Source organism: Mchenga conophoros, linkage group LG6 (assembly GCF_057382185.1).
Source record: "Mchenga conophoros isolate Kocher_MC1m ecotype Shallow Benthic linkage group LG6, M_conophoros_male_GT1.1, whole genome shotgun sequence".
In the NCBI taxonomy this organism is placed as follows: domain Eukaryota; kingdom Metazoa; phylum Chordata; class Actinopteri; order Cichliformes; family Cichlidae; genus Mchenga; species Mchenga conophoros.
Window position 1 is genome coordinate 24,002,319 of NC_140531.1, and position 16,593 is coordinate 24,018,911.

The 16,593-nt window shown below is 40.3% G+C and overlaps 1 protein-coding gene across 1 annotated transcript in view; it reads right to left on the reverse strand.

Moving 5' to 3' along the window:
• The window catches only part of klhl5 (kelch-like family member 5), a 40,984-nt gene that overhangs the window by 15,825 nt on the left and 8,566 nt on the right, over nt 1-16,593 (reverse strand). The window contains exons 3-5 of the mRNA XM_085276931.1: nt 5,638-5,774; nt 3,940-4,136; nt 2,460-2,672 (exon numbers count right to left, since the gene is read on the reverse strand). Of these exons, the coding sequence (XP_085133057.1) occupies nt 2,460-2,672; nt 3,940-4,136; nt 5,638-5,774 (547 nt within the window). The remainder of the gene's footprint in view (nt 1-2,459; nt 2,673-3,939; nt 4,137-5,637; nt 5,775-16,593) is intronic.

Consider the following 16,593-nt stretch of genomic DNA (forward strand, 5'->3'; position numbering starts at 1 on the left):
GTTGATAAGGGAGATGAAGAGAACAGATAATTTAGCTGCAGTTACGAGAGATATCACAGTTAATTAAGGTTTTAAAAAGTGTGTGTCTGATTATGCCTGTAGCCCTGGGCAGTAAGTGAAGTTCTGCTTAGCATAAAAACTTCTGAGCATTACAGTATAAGTCAGATACCTGCCACACATACTAGACAGCACATAGAGCTATGACACACCTGACAGAGTAATGGTTATGGTCCCCAGCTGTCTGAAGAGGACAGTGAGATAGAGAGACAGGTTATAACCAAGAGGCCCGAGAGGAGAGAAAAAAAGGACGAGTTAAATTTGGCCAGCACACCGTCAGGGGGGAGACAGATGCACACTCCAACCGTGTACTTTGCTGTTACACATATGAGGACATAAGCATCTTTGACATCTCCCAAAATAAAATCAATAAAATATTCATGCAGTTCTAGCTTTGAAAAGCAAAGACTAATGCAGCACGCTGAGTGAAATGGTCAACAACACAATATAAACACAATGTGCTCTTTGTTAGCTAACAGCGATTAATATATTTTTATTCGAAGAAACCCATGAAGCGCCACACATCGAGACATGTCGTGTTCACGGCTAAATCTGGTTGACCAGTTGTTAGCCTTTAAACAGACACGTCTAATTGTCTGTGTATGTCTAAATTTGATTCGAAAGCAAAATGTATTTTTTTAACTATAAAATTCATGTTTACCCATTGAGCAATTTTCTTTTGTTTGGAGATCTAAAAGGTCTAAATTTTGTTAGGAAACGCTTGTGATCAAACAGTAACACATCTAATCAAAGTACACAGAGCAGCATTATCCGATGTTTACGCCTTTGATAAGCTTATGCAATGTTAAGTTTATTCCCTTTCAGAGCTGCCGGTAGGGCTGGGCCATATTATACCGTTCACGGTAATACCGGTATAATGTTAGGCAACGATAGGAAAATGAAATATCGCGATAGAATGGGAGTAAAACGCGCATGCGCGGTGCCTTTGTTTTCATACGCACATGGCCGATTGTTGAGTGAAACAGATGATCCAGAATTGGTTTGTAAAAATGGTGCAACTTCCGTGATGTGGAACTGGTTTGGTGTTTGTCCGTCAGATATACAACAAAGCACATTTTTTTGCAGAACATGCAAGCGGCCGTTGTTATTGTCATATTTGTCGGACTAAGATGCTCTTAAATCTGGGAGTAATCTGGGTCCTAAACTCCGTATGCTTCAGGTCAAGCAACACTGCAGCATCACTTAGAGTTAAAAACTGTCTAAATTCTTTCATCTTTAATAAAACGATCAGCATTGCTGCTTTACCAGGTGTAACTATAAAGTTTAACTTCCAGGCATCCATGAAAACAAAAGTTATTACATTTAACGGAGTTAGAAGTTAGCAGGAAGCTAGCGGAAGTTAGCTCGCTAGTTTCGCTAGTTACCTAAGCATGATATTGCATGTTCTGACTGAGAGATTTCTGAAAAAAAATCAAACGTACAGCTCTGCTATCACTTCCAACATAAATGAAGACAGGAAACTAAACAGCAGTGATGTTTGTAGGGTTACTGAAGTTGGGCTAGCTGGTATATAATGATGTGCTACGTGATCGCTAGCGACACAGCTATGTTAGCATAACATAAACAGTGAAGCTGGAGGACGAACACTAACACTTTTCCACTTATAAAAGTTAACGTGAAGGTTCTTCATGGTTAGAGACAAATGCAATCGCATGGCAGGATGCTGTAAACGGACCAAACTTCAGTCAGGAGAACAACTGAGATAATCCATCCACAATACGAGGTTAGTCATTAATATACTGCAACAACATGGGAATAGAGCAGCTGCCAGAGAATTCAACATTAATGAATCAATGGTACAGAAGTGGAGGAAGCAAGAAGAATGAGTTTAATAAAGTTTGATTTATCTGACTGCTTTGTTTCGCTTAATGTGCCTTATAATCCCGTGCACCTTATGGTCCGAAAAATGCATACTGCACACTGCAGTTTAATGTTGCAAAGCACCTCTTTTTAACTTCAGTGGATATTATACATGGTTATGCTCAGGATATGTCAGCCCATTTCTACTGGAAATGCCTTTTGGTTAAACTTTCAGCAAGGAATTTGCATTTGCACTGTTAAATTTTTATAAAGCTTTAATGTACATAAAAACCAGCTTCTTGTTTATGTGAAAATAAATGGAAGGTTGTCTTTTTGCACTAGTAATGTTGTGGAGTTGTATTTTGTCTCGCATCAATTATATCGTCGGTTATATCGTTATCGCAAATGATAAATATTTTTGGCCATATCGCCCTGCTCTAGCTGCCGGGTCTACTTATTAATGCAACTCTGATAATTAATTGAATTTTCACCAGGATCTCTGTATTGTGCATCTGTTTGTTAAATCTTACCATTTTAATTTTCTTGGTAACCAGTGACATTTACCTCTTTGACGCTCTCACCTGTGGTTGCAGCAGCGGGAGTCTGATATGAGCCAGCAGCTGGGGTAGGTGGCGTTGTCGAGTGGAAGCGTCATGACGGACCCAGGTTAGTAAAGACGTAACCACGGTTTCCTCATCCGGCACGTTAATCTCATCAGATGTGAGGAGCCTTTCCATCTCCTCCACTGGTAGTAGGAGGAACTCCTGGCCTCCAACCACCTCCAGAAAGTGCTCCTGGGGGTGCAAAGAAGGTTAGAGTAAAACTGAAGGATGGATGAGATGGACTGGAAGAGAAAGACAGAAGTGGGGGGAGGGGGTTAGAATAGATGAATAATGCATTGCAAAAAAAAAGAAAAAGAAGAAGAACAGCAGAGAGGATTTGAGAGGAGAGAGAAAAGGGATTAAGGGTTTGAAGAATACAAGTGGAGGGAGGAAAAAAGAGGAGGAAATTACAGCTTGAGAAAGGTCAGATAAAAATTGAGAGGAAAAGCTGCAAAAGGGGATCTGGATGAGAAAATATGAGATCTATTGAGTCACAAGACGGGAAGAGATGATGTGACAAAAATTAATGAGTGTAATCGGTTAATCTGACAGTTATTTGCTAAATGAACTGATTAATTGCTTAGTCTATTTGCAGCTCCTTAAATTGCAGATTTCCCTGCGTGTTTTTGTCAAACAGTCCAACAAGCTACAGCTGATCACAATCTTGTGAAAGCTTATTTCTCATTAGATGTAAAAAAAAAAAAAAAAAAAAACTCTCAACATATTTCTACCATCTGTAAAATTAAAAGAAAAAACAGAGAAAAAAATGTGACCTGAATAAAAAGGTAGGAATCTAAGCAGTGTCGAAGTCATTCTTGTTTAGCTCTTACACAAAGACTGCAATAATCCTGTAAGCTTTGTGAGTCTGAACGTGTGTTTGAGAGTGAATTACAGACACTGACAGTCACACCCAAAGAAAGCCACCTTTATGACATAATTACCCGAGATTAAACCTTAACAATAATCCACTTACAGAGAACTGGAAAGAAAAAGAGAGGAACAGTACTACAGACAGAGACAGACACGCAGAGTGACGCTGGATGAAAAATGAGGCATGTAAAAAAAAAACACCACACAAAAAAACAAGAGAACAAGAAAAAGAATAATCAAGTCGATGAAGGAGCTATTTCACCGTCACCATAGCAACTCTGTGCAGAAAAACAGCCATTGTGGCAATAATGATTGTGGTGCTGTGTGAATGAGGAGCCAATTTGTTACCAAGAATAAGATGAAGGCTGGGGGTGACTGGAGTCTTACTGAATAAAGCTGTACTGAGGTTAAAGGTGAAAGAATCCTCTTAATTGTTTTTACATGTCACTGTTAAAGACTTGCAATCTACCTAGATCTGCAACATCATTTCCAGCACTGCGTTTCCCAAAGCAGTCTTTTCATTCATTTTTGTGTGGTGATTCTACAAGCAGGGGAGGTATACAAAGATGTGAACTGGCTTTGTACCCACCATGGTGTAGGCGTGAGCAGCCCGATGCAGGTCATGGCAGCCCTGAGCATCAGCATAGGAGCGGATGCCGAGACAGTTGGATGGGTGGAGCTGCTTCATGAGGAAGGAACAGCAAGCCTGAACTACAGATGACAACTGCAGCAGGCAGGAGGCTGACAACAGAGACTCAATGGTGTCTTCCCTCAACTCAAGACGGCCTGGATGACATGAAGGGAAGAGCAGAGGAGCAAGATGGTGAAGAAAGAGAATTTAAAACGTCATAAAAACATGGAAATAATGAGACTTAATGTTATTTAAGAGATCTGCAGTACTGCAACAAGATTACGTGTGTTCATCTTTTTAAAAAGAGAATAATCATTAAATATTTAGTTAACATAGAAAATGTAAAGGCAGCTAGAAAAGACTTCCTGGAGATCTTAGCCATTAATAGATGTTGAGCTCACAGTAATGTTGGTGCTTGTTTGCATAATTTAGATCTTGCAGAGTACTGTACAGGACCTGGTCTGTTAATCCTAGCATGTCTTCATACTCTCTGTAATGGAGTATACAACGGACTAACCACACAGTTTACTTTTGCATTTTGCATGTATATTTTGTATATTGTATTGATGCATTCATATTTGTATATACTGATGCTGGAGCACAATTTCTAGATGGTGATGAGATGATGATCATTTCCACCCCCCAAAAGGAGGATAAGCCACAGAAGGTCATTGCTGAAAAGACTGGCTACTCAAGAGTACTGAGAGGAAAGGTGTGGAATGAAGAGGTGCACAAGCAACAGGGATGAGTGCAGTTTGAGGAGAGAAAAGTTGATTGAAGAACTTTGAACAGCTTCACAAGGAGTGGACTGAAGCTAGTGTCAATGCATCAGGATGCACCGCACACTGAAGTCTTGAGAAGACTGCAGCAACTGTCTGCAGCATTTCTAATGTGAAGGCACCACAGCCCTCTACGAGGAGGTTTTAGAGCACTTCAAGCATCCATCTGCTGACAGGCTTTATGGAGATGCTGTTTTCCTTTTCCTGCAGGACTCCGAATCTGCCAACAGTGCCAAAACTACTACCAAACTATGAACTATGAAGAATGTACACACAGCGTTCAGATCATCTTCATCTAGACAACAGGTTGTATGTACTGAACTAGAGATAATGAATATTTACTGGAAGTGAAATATTCTAAGAATACTGGGTGTTATGAGATCTATCATCAAAAATAAAAGCAGAGTACTGCAGTATAAATATATAAATAGAGAATTTGGTGCATTTGTCGACAATTTAATGTTTTTTTAAAATTCCAAAATCATGAAAAAAGAAGTGGCCATGTATCCGTAAAGAGTAACGTGAACATAGAGTTAAGTGATAAAAGCTGATGTCAATGCCCACCCACATCCGCTAATGGCACAGCAGCATATTTGCAAATTTCTATGCTTTTGCCTCTGCAAGCCACTTTGCAACCCGCTTCCAGTCCAGCTCCTCCTTCTTATGGTATGTAACTGAACTGATGGCATGCATGCTGTCACTGATGTCTGTTCTGTTCTATGCTGTAGGTTTGTCTTGCTGCTATTCAGTGCATGCACATGGAAGAGAACCACACAGCCAAGCACTATTTACTACAGAGAAGAAAAAAAACAATAATTCCTTCTTAAAGATCATCCTGTTTTTCTAAAAAGAAAAAGGGAAGTTGACCACTATATACCTGTGTATGCATATTGCACCAGGACCCACAATGCATCAGGGTCTACACCCTCCATCTTCACCTCGTCCTGCTTGGCTTCCCGCACATCACTGGTGAACATTGCAGCAAAGTAGTCAGACACAGATGAGAGGACAAGCCTGTGAGGAGAGAGTGTCAGGGATCAGCCACAGAAGACGGATGGCTGTAATGGAGCAACAGAAAAAGTTCACTTTGACCTCGCTGACAGGATTGGGTCAGAACACAGATCAGAAAAGAGAAAGAAGAGGCACAACAAAACTATCTGAAGAATGAAACAGGAGGAGAAACCTTAAGGAATAAAAATAAATAAAGCTTGTTGCATTGTCAAACAGCATATGCCTTTGGTTAAAAACAATCCCCTCAACTTTCTGAAACTTCCAATCTGATATTAACATACAGCCACAGTAAAAGCCTAAATGTCCCAATCGACTGATTTGTCTCTTTTAACCTCTTTACGTTAAGTGTTAAAGTGTACAGGAATAAGGAAATTGGTCAGACTTCAGCACCAGGTGAGATTTCTGCAGCAGTTAGGAATGTAAAGGTCTCATTATATAATCTCCTTTTAAAAATGAAGGTCGCTGAAAGACCTTTATATTAGAGATGGAAAAAAATGAGTTAGAAACCAGTGTGTGCAGAAAATGGTAAAGAAAAAAAAGTAATTATTTCATCAGTAGAGATTAAAAAAGACACCTAGTGTCCCCTGACCTTCAGTGTAAAAACATACTTTATCAACCATCCATTTAAAAAAAACAAATGATGCAGAGCCTGAGATCTTTAAAGAAACATAAATGCTATTTCAACAACATTCAGCCAGATTTCTGTCTAAGAAGAGATGGCAGCTACAACTTTTCAAAGAAATACACAGGCACAGTTTCTAGACTTCCTTCAGTGTGGTACAGCACAGTCTTTGTCAGTAATAAGACTGTAAAACCTAACTCATGATGATTCAGACCTCTGGCTTGGAAGATTCTCTCATGATCCATTCTTAATGACTTGCCACACAATCCTTCTATCGTACTGCCAGATCCAGTCAAAAGTGAAGCCCTCCTCTGCAATGCTATCCAGTGTGCTCAGTTGGGCCTTGCTTGACACCCCTCATTTATATAGTATACATTAATTCAAGATGTAACTTTACTCTTTGAATAAGATATGTGTTTAATTTACCCACTGCTAGTTTCTTAATCTTTTTGCACACACTCATACCCCTTGGTTAAAAAAAGGAGAACAGAAACATGAGCAAATCTAGTGATGAGATAAAGGAAGAAGAAAGAAGACAGAAAGAAAAGAAGGGGAAATTTGATTATAATAAGACAAGGTTAATGTAAAATTTATTGGCAGGAAAGTCTGAGGAAGAAGTTAGCTAGTGTAATGGAAAGAAAGTGAGATGAAGGACAGAGTGAAATTATCTTAAGGTCACTTGTAAGAAGACAGTTAATTAATTCCATTCTGCAACAATCCATTAACCTTTCGTGCCACTGTTAAGTTACACACAGGCACACAAACATCTAGGCATTACAACAGCACTCGTTGGTGAATATTTACTTCCTGCTAGAGATGCCTTTGCACATGAAACCTCCAAGGAAGGATGCAAAATGCCATTGACATATATTTTTGATATCTGATCTAAATGTATCTGAGTAAAAGGCTCCCGAGTAAACCTTTTGAGGTGCAGCAACTAGTCAGTTTAACTGATTAACGTAAAAATAATTCGGAACGTTTGTTCAAGCAAAGTCCCAAACATGACCTGAATGATGACATAAACTTGTGACTCATATTAACATGTTAAACTGGCTTTGTTTGTGGCTACTTGAACATGAGTGTGTGCATGCACTGAATGTGTATAGTCTCATTACTGAGTGTGACACTGGGACCTTGACAGATAGCCTGAAGCAGAGAAGAGCTGTGTGAGCGTGTGTGCAAGTGCGTGTGTGTTTATTGTGCAGACAAAGATGTCAAAAATACACTACAGTCAGCAGGAAGTCATTCTGCCAGTATTCTAGTCAGGTATCTTCCCCCCCCAATCCCTCTCTCCCTGGTGCACACACACAAACATGTTCCCTTAATTTTTCATGGGTCTCTGTCTGACTAGCTGTGAGCGACACAGGCTGTATACAGCACTGGGTTATTTGCACACAAACACAAATGCACTGCGCTGAAGACAGAGACAAGACAGGCAGTGTGTCAACGTGTAATGGAAAGAGCAGAGAGAAGACAAAATGCCAGAGTGGAGAGAGCAGGAAACAGACGAGTTGGACTCAGGAAAGGAGGGCAAGCGCTGGAAACTGAACAGTGTGTCTGTTTGTGTTTCAGTGTGGATGTGATGCTCGGTATAGAGACACAGTAGTGGAAAAACAGAGAGGGGAAAATAACAAGCAGGTCGTGAGAAAGACTTGCTTGGATACTGCAACTTTTTGCAGTATCTCTGAAATACAGAGTTAGAAGAGAAGGACCTTTAACTGATAGCTTTGCTGCCAGTCCAGGGATTTCCTAAATCCATTTTGGGGCTTTTTACCTGGAACAGTTTTGTTAATTGGGTCTTCATTAGCTCATGTGTATTGGTCATATATTTTATCAGATGGTAGGAAAAGCACAGATTTCTTCCATATATTGCTGTAATTGATTTTAAAGTATGTGCACTACCTATGGTTACCCCTCAAAACTCCATTCCCAGCCAAAGCCTTGAAATTTAGTACAGACTTTAGTACAGAGAATAAATCCTAATGGTACGTATGGTTTGAACCATCAGATTTACTACACACATTCACATCACACTTGGGTTAAGCTGAAAAAAAATATCAGTCTATTACATTTTCAGCTATAGCAACAACACACTACAATACTCTGAGCAGGACCCATTGTGAACTGTCACATCCTCTGCAGAGCAAACAGACCTGGGTGGTTCATATAAGAAAAAAGCTCCTGGAAGTGGCTGTGCATTGCCCTTTAACAGAGGGGCTGAGGTTAACCAGATGTACACTGGCAAAACCCACTAGTTAGTTTTCTTCATCAAAGTCTTTATTCTTGTAAAACCAACCTTATAAACCCGCTGTTAAAGTTCAGCTCATAGCTGATTCTATTGGCTCTTCTAAAGGGCCCTACAGTCTATTATCCCCCGCAGTGTATCAGCAAAACTGAAGACTCTTGGTCTTGCAGTAATGGAAACAATGAACCGCAGCGCACCTACCTATCAGTCGATATACAGTGATGGTAAAAAAAAGAAAAAGAAAAAACAAAAGGTAATGGTATACTTAATAAAAATCGGTGAAGGCAGCGCTTAGAGAAGTAGGTACAAAAATAGATTTGCAACATAATGTGCTGCCACAGAGACTAAAAGGTACAACTGTGCTCAACATATTTATGCATTCACAGAGTTTTGGGTTGGGTTTTCCTCAAAGTGCACTGTTTGCAACAAACTCCGCAAGAGATAAGCAGCTACACGCAGTACAAGTAGCCTACTCAGCGTGTACACTGCATTTGTCTGTTTACATGTAAGATAAAGAGAGAGAGAGGGAGTGTATATTTTAGTCCCAGAAAAGCACTTTTATCCTACACATATAACAAAATCAATCCCTAACAAAACAACCACTTTCAAACAAAGATGTCGTACTCCTACCGCTTGGCACACACACACACACACACACACACACACACACTTGAGACAAACGAACACTCAAATACTTCAGACGCCAACACACTCTTTCACATGCAGCATTAAGATTCTCCTACAGCAGGGTCTTTTGTTTGTCACCATCTGTGCCTGGAGGACTAAATCAAATGAGGCAGAAGAGGAAGGCGAGAAAGAGAGAAAAGAAGCCTTTCTGCTGGTGGAGGGCCACTTTTCTGTCTCATCCCTGCAGATGGACCCTGCTGCTTCGCCAGTGGCCATTAGGGTTGCAAAATTCCCGGAATTTTCAAAGATGGAAATTTTCCATGGGAATAAACGGGAATTAACGGGAATTAATGGGAATAAACTGGGAATTTTCAAAATTGAAGGATGGCTCTTCTTAGGGAACTTAAATATAGTTGAGCAAAGTATATTTTAGCATAATATTGACAAAAACAAACAAATGCAATTCAAATACACTTGAATATCCATGCCATTCCTTAATCACATGTACAGAGCACAAGCTTGCTGCATGGCTATTGAGACCACCTACTGGCACTGTGCATGCCTCCATCACATGTACACATGGACCACACTTTTGAGCCTGAAGGACAAAGAGTATTGAAGGCACACATTTGAGCCTGTGGACTTAACAAGTGAGGTAAGTTTTGATGATATTATGGGAAAATATATTCATTAAATGTTTAAATTGTGAATATCACATAAAATGTATTAATCTGGTAGATAGCAATCTGATAAGATGCTAAATAAAATGCTAGCATCTGTTAGATGCTAAATAAGCCATAGCTAGTATAACATAAAGAAGATGCTAGCTTCCTCATTTGGCTGTTTTGTTTTGAAGATCATTCCAGTTGTTTAGCTAGCCTTACTATTTATATCTGTTTATTATCATATTGCAATTGTATTATTACGATCTCTTGCATTGCATTAGCATTTTTACAAGCTCTTGTTTTATTTTACAGAAAAATGCCATGTGCGCTATCTGATGTGTGGAGACATTTTACACCAGCTAATGTACAAGGGAAATCTGTATATATGTGTAAGTATTGTGATAAGACGTATGTGAAGAATGCCACAAAAATGCAGCAGCACATTGCAAAGTGCAAAAAAATTCCTCAAGGCCCAACACATGCAGCAGCCAGGAGTTCCACTCAAGGGGAAAATGAATCTGTTTCAGCTGTATCAGAGTCAGATACCCACTCATCAGCTCCTGGTCCCTCTGGCATCAGAGGATTCTTTGATTTTATGGATGACACTAGCCAGAAAAACGCAGATGAGTGTTTCGCTCGTGCAGTCTATGCAGCTGGCTCACCCCTGATGCTGACATCCAATGTGTACTGGAAGAGATTTTTGAATGTTCTCTAACCAGCATACATTCCCCCAACCAGACATGCATTGTCTACTCATCTACTGGAGGAAGAGTTCAGTCGAGCTCAAGCAAAGGTGAAACAGACCATTGACCAAGCTGACTGTATTTCAGTCATCTCTGATGGATGGTCCAATATCAGGGGACAAGGAATTATTAACTACATAATCACCACTCCTCAGCCTGTGTTCTACAAGAGTGTAGAAACAAAGGAAAACGGACACACAGGCCAATACATTGCAGATGAGCTAAAAGTGATCATCAATGACCTTGGACTAGATAAGCTTTTTGCACTGGTCACTGACAACGCAGCCAACATGAAGGTTGCCTGGGCACATGTGGAGGAGACCTACCCTCATATAACTACTATTGGCTGTGCTGCCCATACACTAAATCTTCTCCTAAAAGACATAATGGCACTAAAAACAATGGACACTCTGAATAAGAGAGCGAAGCAAGTTCTGAAATATGTTAAAGGCAAACAAGTAACATCCGCTACATTTCTGTCAAAGCAAAAGGAAAAGAACAAGAGTACTACACTGAAGCTTCCCAGCATAACGCGATGGGGTGGTGTTGTTATCATGTTTGACAGCCTTCTGGAGGGAAAGGAGTCTCTGCAAGAGATGGCCATATCCCAGTCTGTAGGCATCGACAGTGACATCAAGAAGGTCATCTTGGATGATGTGTTCTGGGAATGAGTATCTAGCAGTCGGAAAATCCTCAAACCTATTGCAGCAGCAATAGCGAAGATAGATGGGGATGGTGCCATCTTGTCAGATGTCCAGTGCCTTTTTGCAGAACTCAGAGGAAATCCAGACAATTCTGCCCACTTCCCCACTACTGAAAGCAGAGGAAACGGCTGTGGTCAAGTCATTGGAACAGCGGAGGGAGCATGCACTGGCTTCATGCAGCCAGTGCATGCAGCAGCATACATGCTGGACCCCAAATATGACAAGGGCATACTTTCTGGGGAAGAGATCAACGGTGCCTATGCGGTCATTACAGCCATGTCTGACCACCTGGGTCTCGATAAAGGCAAAGTTCTAGGCAGTTTGGCAAAGTATCGAACAAAGCAAGGCCTTTGGAAAGGGGATGGAATATGGCAGTCATGCCAGCACATATCTGCAGCCACCTGGTGGAAGGGACTATGTGAATCTGAGGCCCTTGCACCTGTAGCCTCCATCCTCTTCCAAATCCCACCATCATCAGCTGCCTCCAAGCGCAACTGGTCACTGTTTGGCAACACCCACACAAAGGTTCGCAACAGGCTCACAAATGTGAGAGTGGAAAAGCTGGTCGGCAGTCGGGCAAACCTACGGCTCTTTGAGCCTGACACAGAGCCATCCTCAACAAGGCTGGAAAGTGACACTGAAGAGGAAGACTCAGAGTTGGATGCTGAGGAAGTGGACATGTTGTTGGATGATGATGAGGTCCAGGAAGAGTCTATTGACTGAGCAAAAATGAGAAAAGAGGATTGCTTGAAGGAAGATTTGCATGTTTAATGGGACGTTTTGGAGGATAAGTGACATTTTTCATTTAACCTTTTGAATGGGACTTTGCGGAGATTTTTGGACAGGGGGCATTTTTGAATGAGCGGGGTTAGGGGATGGTAATATTGAACTCAACATTTCTGTTTTTATTCATCCATGAAACAAGTTATTGAAACGTGTTCTATTCTACTGTACTTACAAATAAATCTGTTGAAAACATTTTGCATGGAGGTTTTCTTATGATTTCTGTTTATATTTATGCTTGGAAATAATATATTCCCAGTTAGTTCTCCTAAATTCCCATTAATTTCCATAATTCCCATTATTTCCATGGAAAGTTTCCAATATGGAATATTTCCAAAATTCCCAAGCTTAACTTACCATGGAAATTTACCAGAAACTTTTCGGAAATTTACCGGAAATTTTACGCCCCTTTGCAACCCTAGTGGCCATATGCCCAGGGAGTAACATCGACGGTGCAGTGGAGGCATGTGACTGATGCATGGTTCAAACAGACTCTGGTACATATGGTACAGAGGTACTATAAAAATAAATCCTAGGAGCACGACTGTGGTTCTGCTGTTTGTGAGAGATTCTTTCCAAACATCCTGCGTGTGCAGTATATGTGTCATCGTGCCCGTGTGTTCATGCGTGAGTGTAGATGCACGTGTTCAGATGTTGTGGTGCATGTGTCAGCACTTCATTCGGGAGTTAATTATAACGCTGCTGCATGTATGTGATAGTAGAATCACTATTTCCAGCTGCTGTATTGTTTTTGCCTTGTGAGTCTGTGTGTGCGTGACCTGGAGAAAAACTGAAGTGGGATCAAAATTAGTTCTGAGCACCTTGGCAGGTGTTCATGTCTGTCTGTTGACAAATTTTATTAAGCAGATGACACATCGATTCCCCCCCCCCCTTTTTTTGGCCGAGGCTCTTGTCTCTCTCTCTTTATTTATTTATTTTTAAAACGCTGTTTCTTTCCAACTGTTTTTTGTATTGAACAGTCCAAAAAAACTATTCAGGCTATCACTCTCGTCCTCTACAGCTTTATATTAGCACTATTCTTTAAGCTAAGCTACTATAGAGTGACTGTGCCAGCCCTTAGGCTCATGATGTCCTGGACACTGTCTGTTCTTTTAAAAATATTGACTGTCTTTACAGCTCAGATTTTGGCATGAAGATCAATCTCGGGATCATGACTTTTTGGTGGTAAAATAATTCAAACCAAAAAGAGTTATATTAATAACTAAACACTTTTAGGATGGTGTCATTTGATGCACTCTCTTGGCTGAAGTTTTGTCTGTTTTCAGTGTCTTCTTCATATATATGATGGCACTTGTACCTTTAGGTGTTGTGCTTCACTGACCGACTTTCAATGTATTTTTTTTAATCACGAGAATTCTTATCATCTGCCCTTAATCTTTTAAAAGAGATAGACTGGGATGATTTATTTATATTAGCATACATATTGATATACTATATTTTTCGGACCATCGGTGCACCGGATTATAAAACGCACGGTCGATGAATGGGTCTGTTTTTATACATAAAGCCACCGGATTATAAGGCGCATTAAGTGAAACAAAACAGTCAGATAAGTCAAACTTTACTCAACTCATTCTTCTTGCTTCCTCCACTTCCGTACCATTGATTCATTAATGTTGAATCCTCTCGCAGCTGCTCTATTCCCATGTTGTTGCAGTATATTAATGACTAACCTCATCTTGTGGTTGGATTATCTCCGTTGTTCTCCTGACTGAAGTTTGGTCTGTTTACAGCATCCTGCCATGCAATTGCATTTGTCAAAAACCATCGGGAACCCTCACGTTTAATTAGTTAGTGGTTCATCCTCCAGCTTCACTGTGTTATGCTTTGTGTTATGCTAACATAGCTGTGTCGCTAGCGATCACATAGCACAGCATTAGCACTACATTTTCGCAAATATTAGTGGGTGTTTTCTTGTTTGTTTGTTTGTTTGTTTTTTGTACTACATGAGCACTAAAGCGGCCCTCCAATGAGATGACAGTGCCAACAGTGCAAGTTTGAGACAGCTGATATAATAAAAAAAACACAATGATAGCAAGCCATGAAGTGGCAGAACATTACATTTCATCTAGCCTAAAGCTGCGTCCACACAGGGAGAGATTCACAGCGATGTGGCGAGCAGAAACCATAGAAAGTGAAAAAACTACTCTGAAGTTGGTTATGTTGGCTCACAGAAAATCTGGCGTGGTGTGCATGTTTAAATATAGGCTCCAGCGCCGTTCCATTGGTTTATCTAGTTTATCTGTTCTTTTCCAACAAAAAAATCTAACCAAATCCCAGTACTATCATATGGAGCCCCTCTGATGACATGGTCCAAAAAAATACTACTTCGTGGGCACGAAATGGGAATAACGTGCCCACGAAATACTTATTTGTGGCAGGCACCTTCAGGCCTGGTGGGTGTGGTCCTGCCAGCTGACCGGTCACACCCAAGGATCCTCACACACACCTGGCACCAATCAAGCCTCGTCGGAGGAGCTACAAAGCAGTGTGGCTGAGAGCTCCTCGACGCTGGATCGTTGAGTGACTACCCTTCAGTGTTCCCAGCAAAATCAGTGAGTGCGAGTCTGTCGCTTTGTAGTTGTGTGTTAACGGCTTCCTCTGTGGATTTTCCAGCAGGAGTGCGGGAACGGGAGAGCAGCGAGCAGAACTTTCACGGGAGCGGAGACACGGAGCAAGAGCACTGAGAAGGAGACACGGCACTGGACTTGGAAACGCACAGGGATTTATTATTGTGTATTGTTTACTTCACTGTAAATAAACACACTGCATTAATCGCACGGAGTTCCGCATTTTGAGTCCTTCCCCACACACCCACGGTCTGCCACGCAGACCATGACAAAAGTAAAACTCAATCATTCTGTCTCTGGCCATGGTGTATAGGTTTAGCCTACTCTTATGCTTATGTCTCTATACGCAGCTGTCCAGGAATTGTATCAATGTGATGTGCGCACGAAATACTATTTCGTGTAAGTATTTCGTGGGCACTGCTATTTCGAGGGCACAAAGTAGTATTTTGTGGCCACAGTTTATTTATTTTTTGGACCATGTCATCAGAGGGGCTCCGTACTATCATGCTACTGAAAGGATTAAATAAATTAGGATATTGATTTATAGCACTAACGCATCCACTATCTTTGTAATGCCATTATCTTTAAAGGTAACAGTGGAGAGATCAAGTGTAACACAAAACACACATTCAAGTAGTAAAATTCCTTTACACTGTATAGTAATCAGTTAATTAAAAGGTTGAGCAGAGTCTTAACTTGAAAGGTTTGTTGTTCCCAGTGTGGTGATAAGGAGGTCAGGCCAAAAGGGAGGAGTTTTATAATGGCCACGAAATCAAACTGTCAGCTTCACAGCCATACACAACGACTGAATGGCTCCCTGTGTGTGCAGCTTAACTTTAATGCTATTTGGATTTTCATCTTCCTTTACACCCACTGTTATAGAAGACTTTTATGTGTGTTTACAAATATTTCAGCTGGAGTGCAGATAAAATACTCACTTTCATCAAGTTGAAATAATTTGCACACTTTAACCTTTGTGTTCCTTCAGTTTTTTATTTTTGGGAACTAAGGGAAGTCTTTGAGCACAAGACTTATTACAGACTTCAGAAACAGTCACCACTCCTTAAAGAGATCCACATACAAAGACAGGCGTGGGCTGACTATTACTACTAAGTGCTTTTTTAAATAATGTAATCATTTACTGTAATAATGCAGTAATGACAGCCGGCTACTCATTGATCAGAGCATCAGCATTTCAATTTGATTTACTCTTGTAAGGATTTTGAACTTATTACAGAAACCATCATCAGGCTCTGGGAAATCATTATCATTATTAATCACAAACAAAACTAACAAATTTTACAAAGGTTACACTTTATATCCCAAAAGTTTGATTGTGTTCATCTGGACGTAGCGTTTTCAGTGGGAGAAATGTTTCGTCATTCATCCAAGTGACTTTTCCCCAACCTTATGAACAGTACATTTACACAATGACTGAAACTAGCCCACTGAGTGAACAATGGGCTGTGAGGTCAGTTCCTTGATCACTTACACTTTATAATACAGCCTGTGACTAAGGGCACTATTGGAACTTCCATATATTTTATTTGAAATTACAATGTAATTATATTTAAATGCACATACTTAAAGGTAGCTACACTAGAATAAGGTAAGTCATTTTTTTTCTTTACAGAAAACTAATAAATAATTATACTGTAACTAAATTTAAGTACTAGTGTACAATTTCACTGTCCTTTTGCAGAAAAACAAACAATATTTTACATTTTACAGAGTGGATCTTGGCTTTTTACATCTTTATATAATATTCATTATGTTGATGTGGAGGATCGATATTCTATTATTCAATTATTCTTGTATTTTACCATTATAAGTGTGATAAGG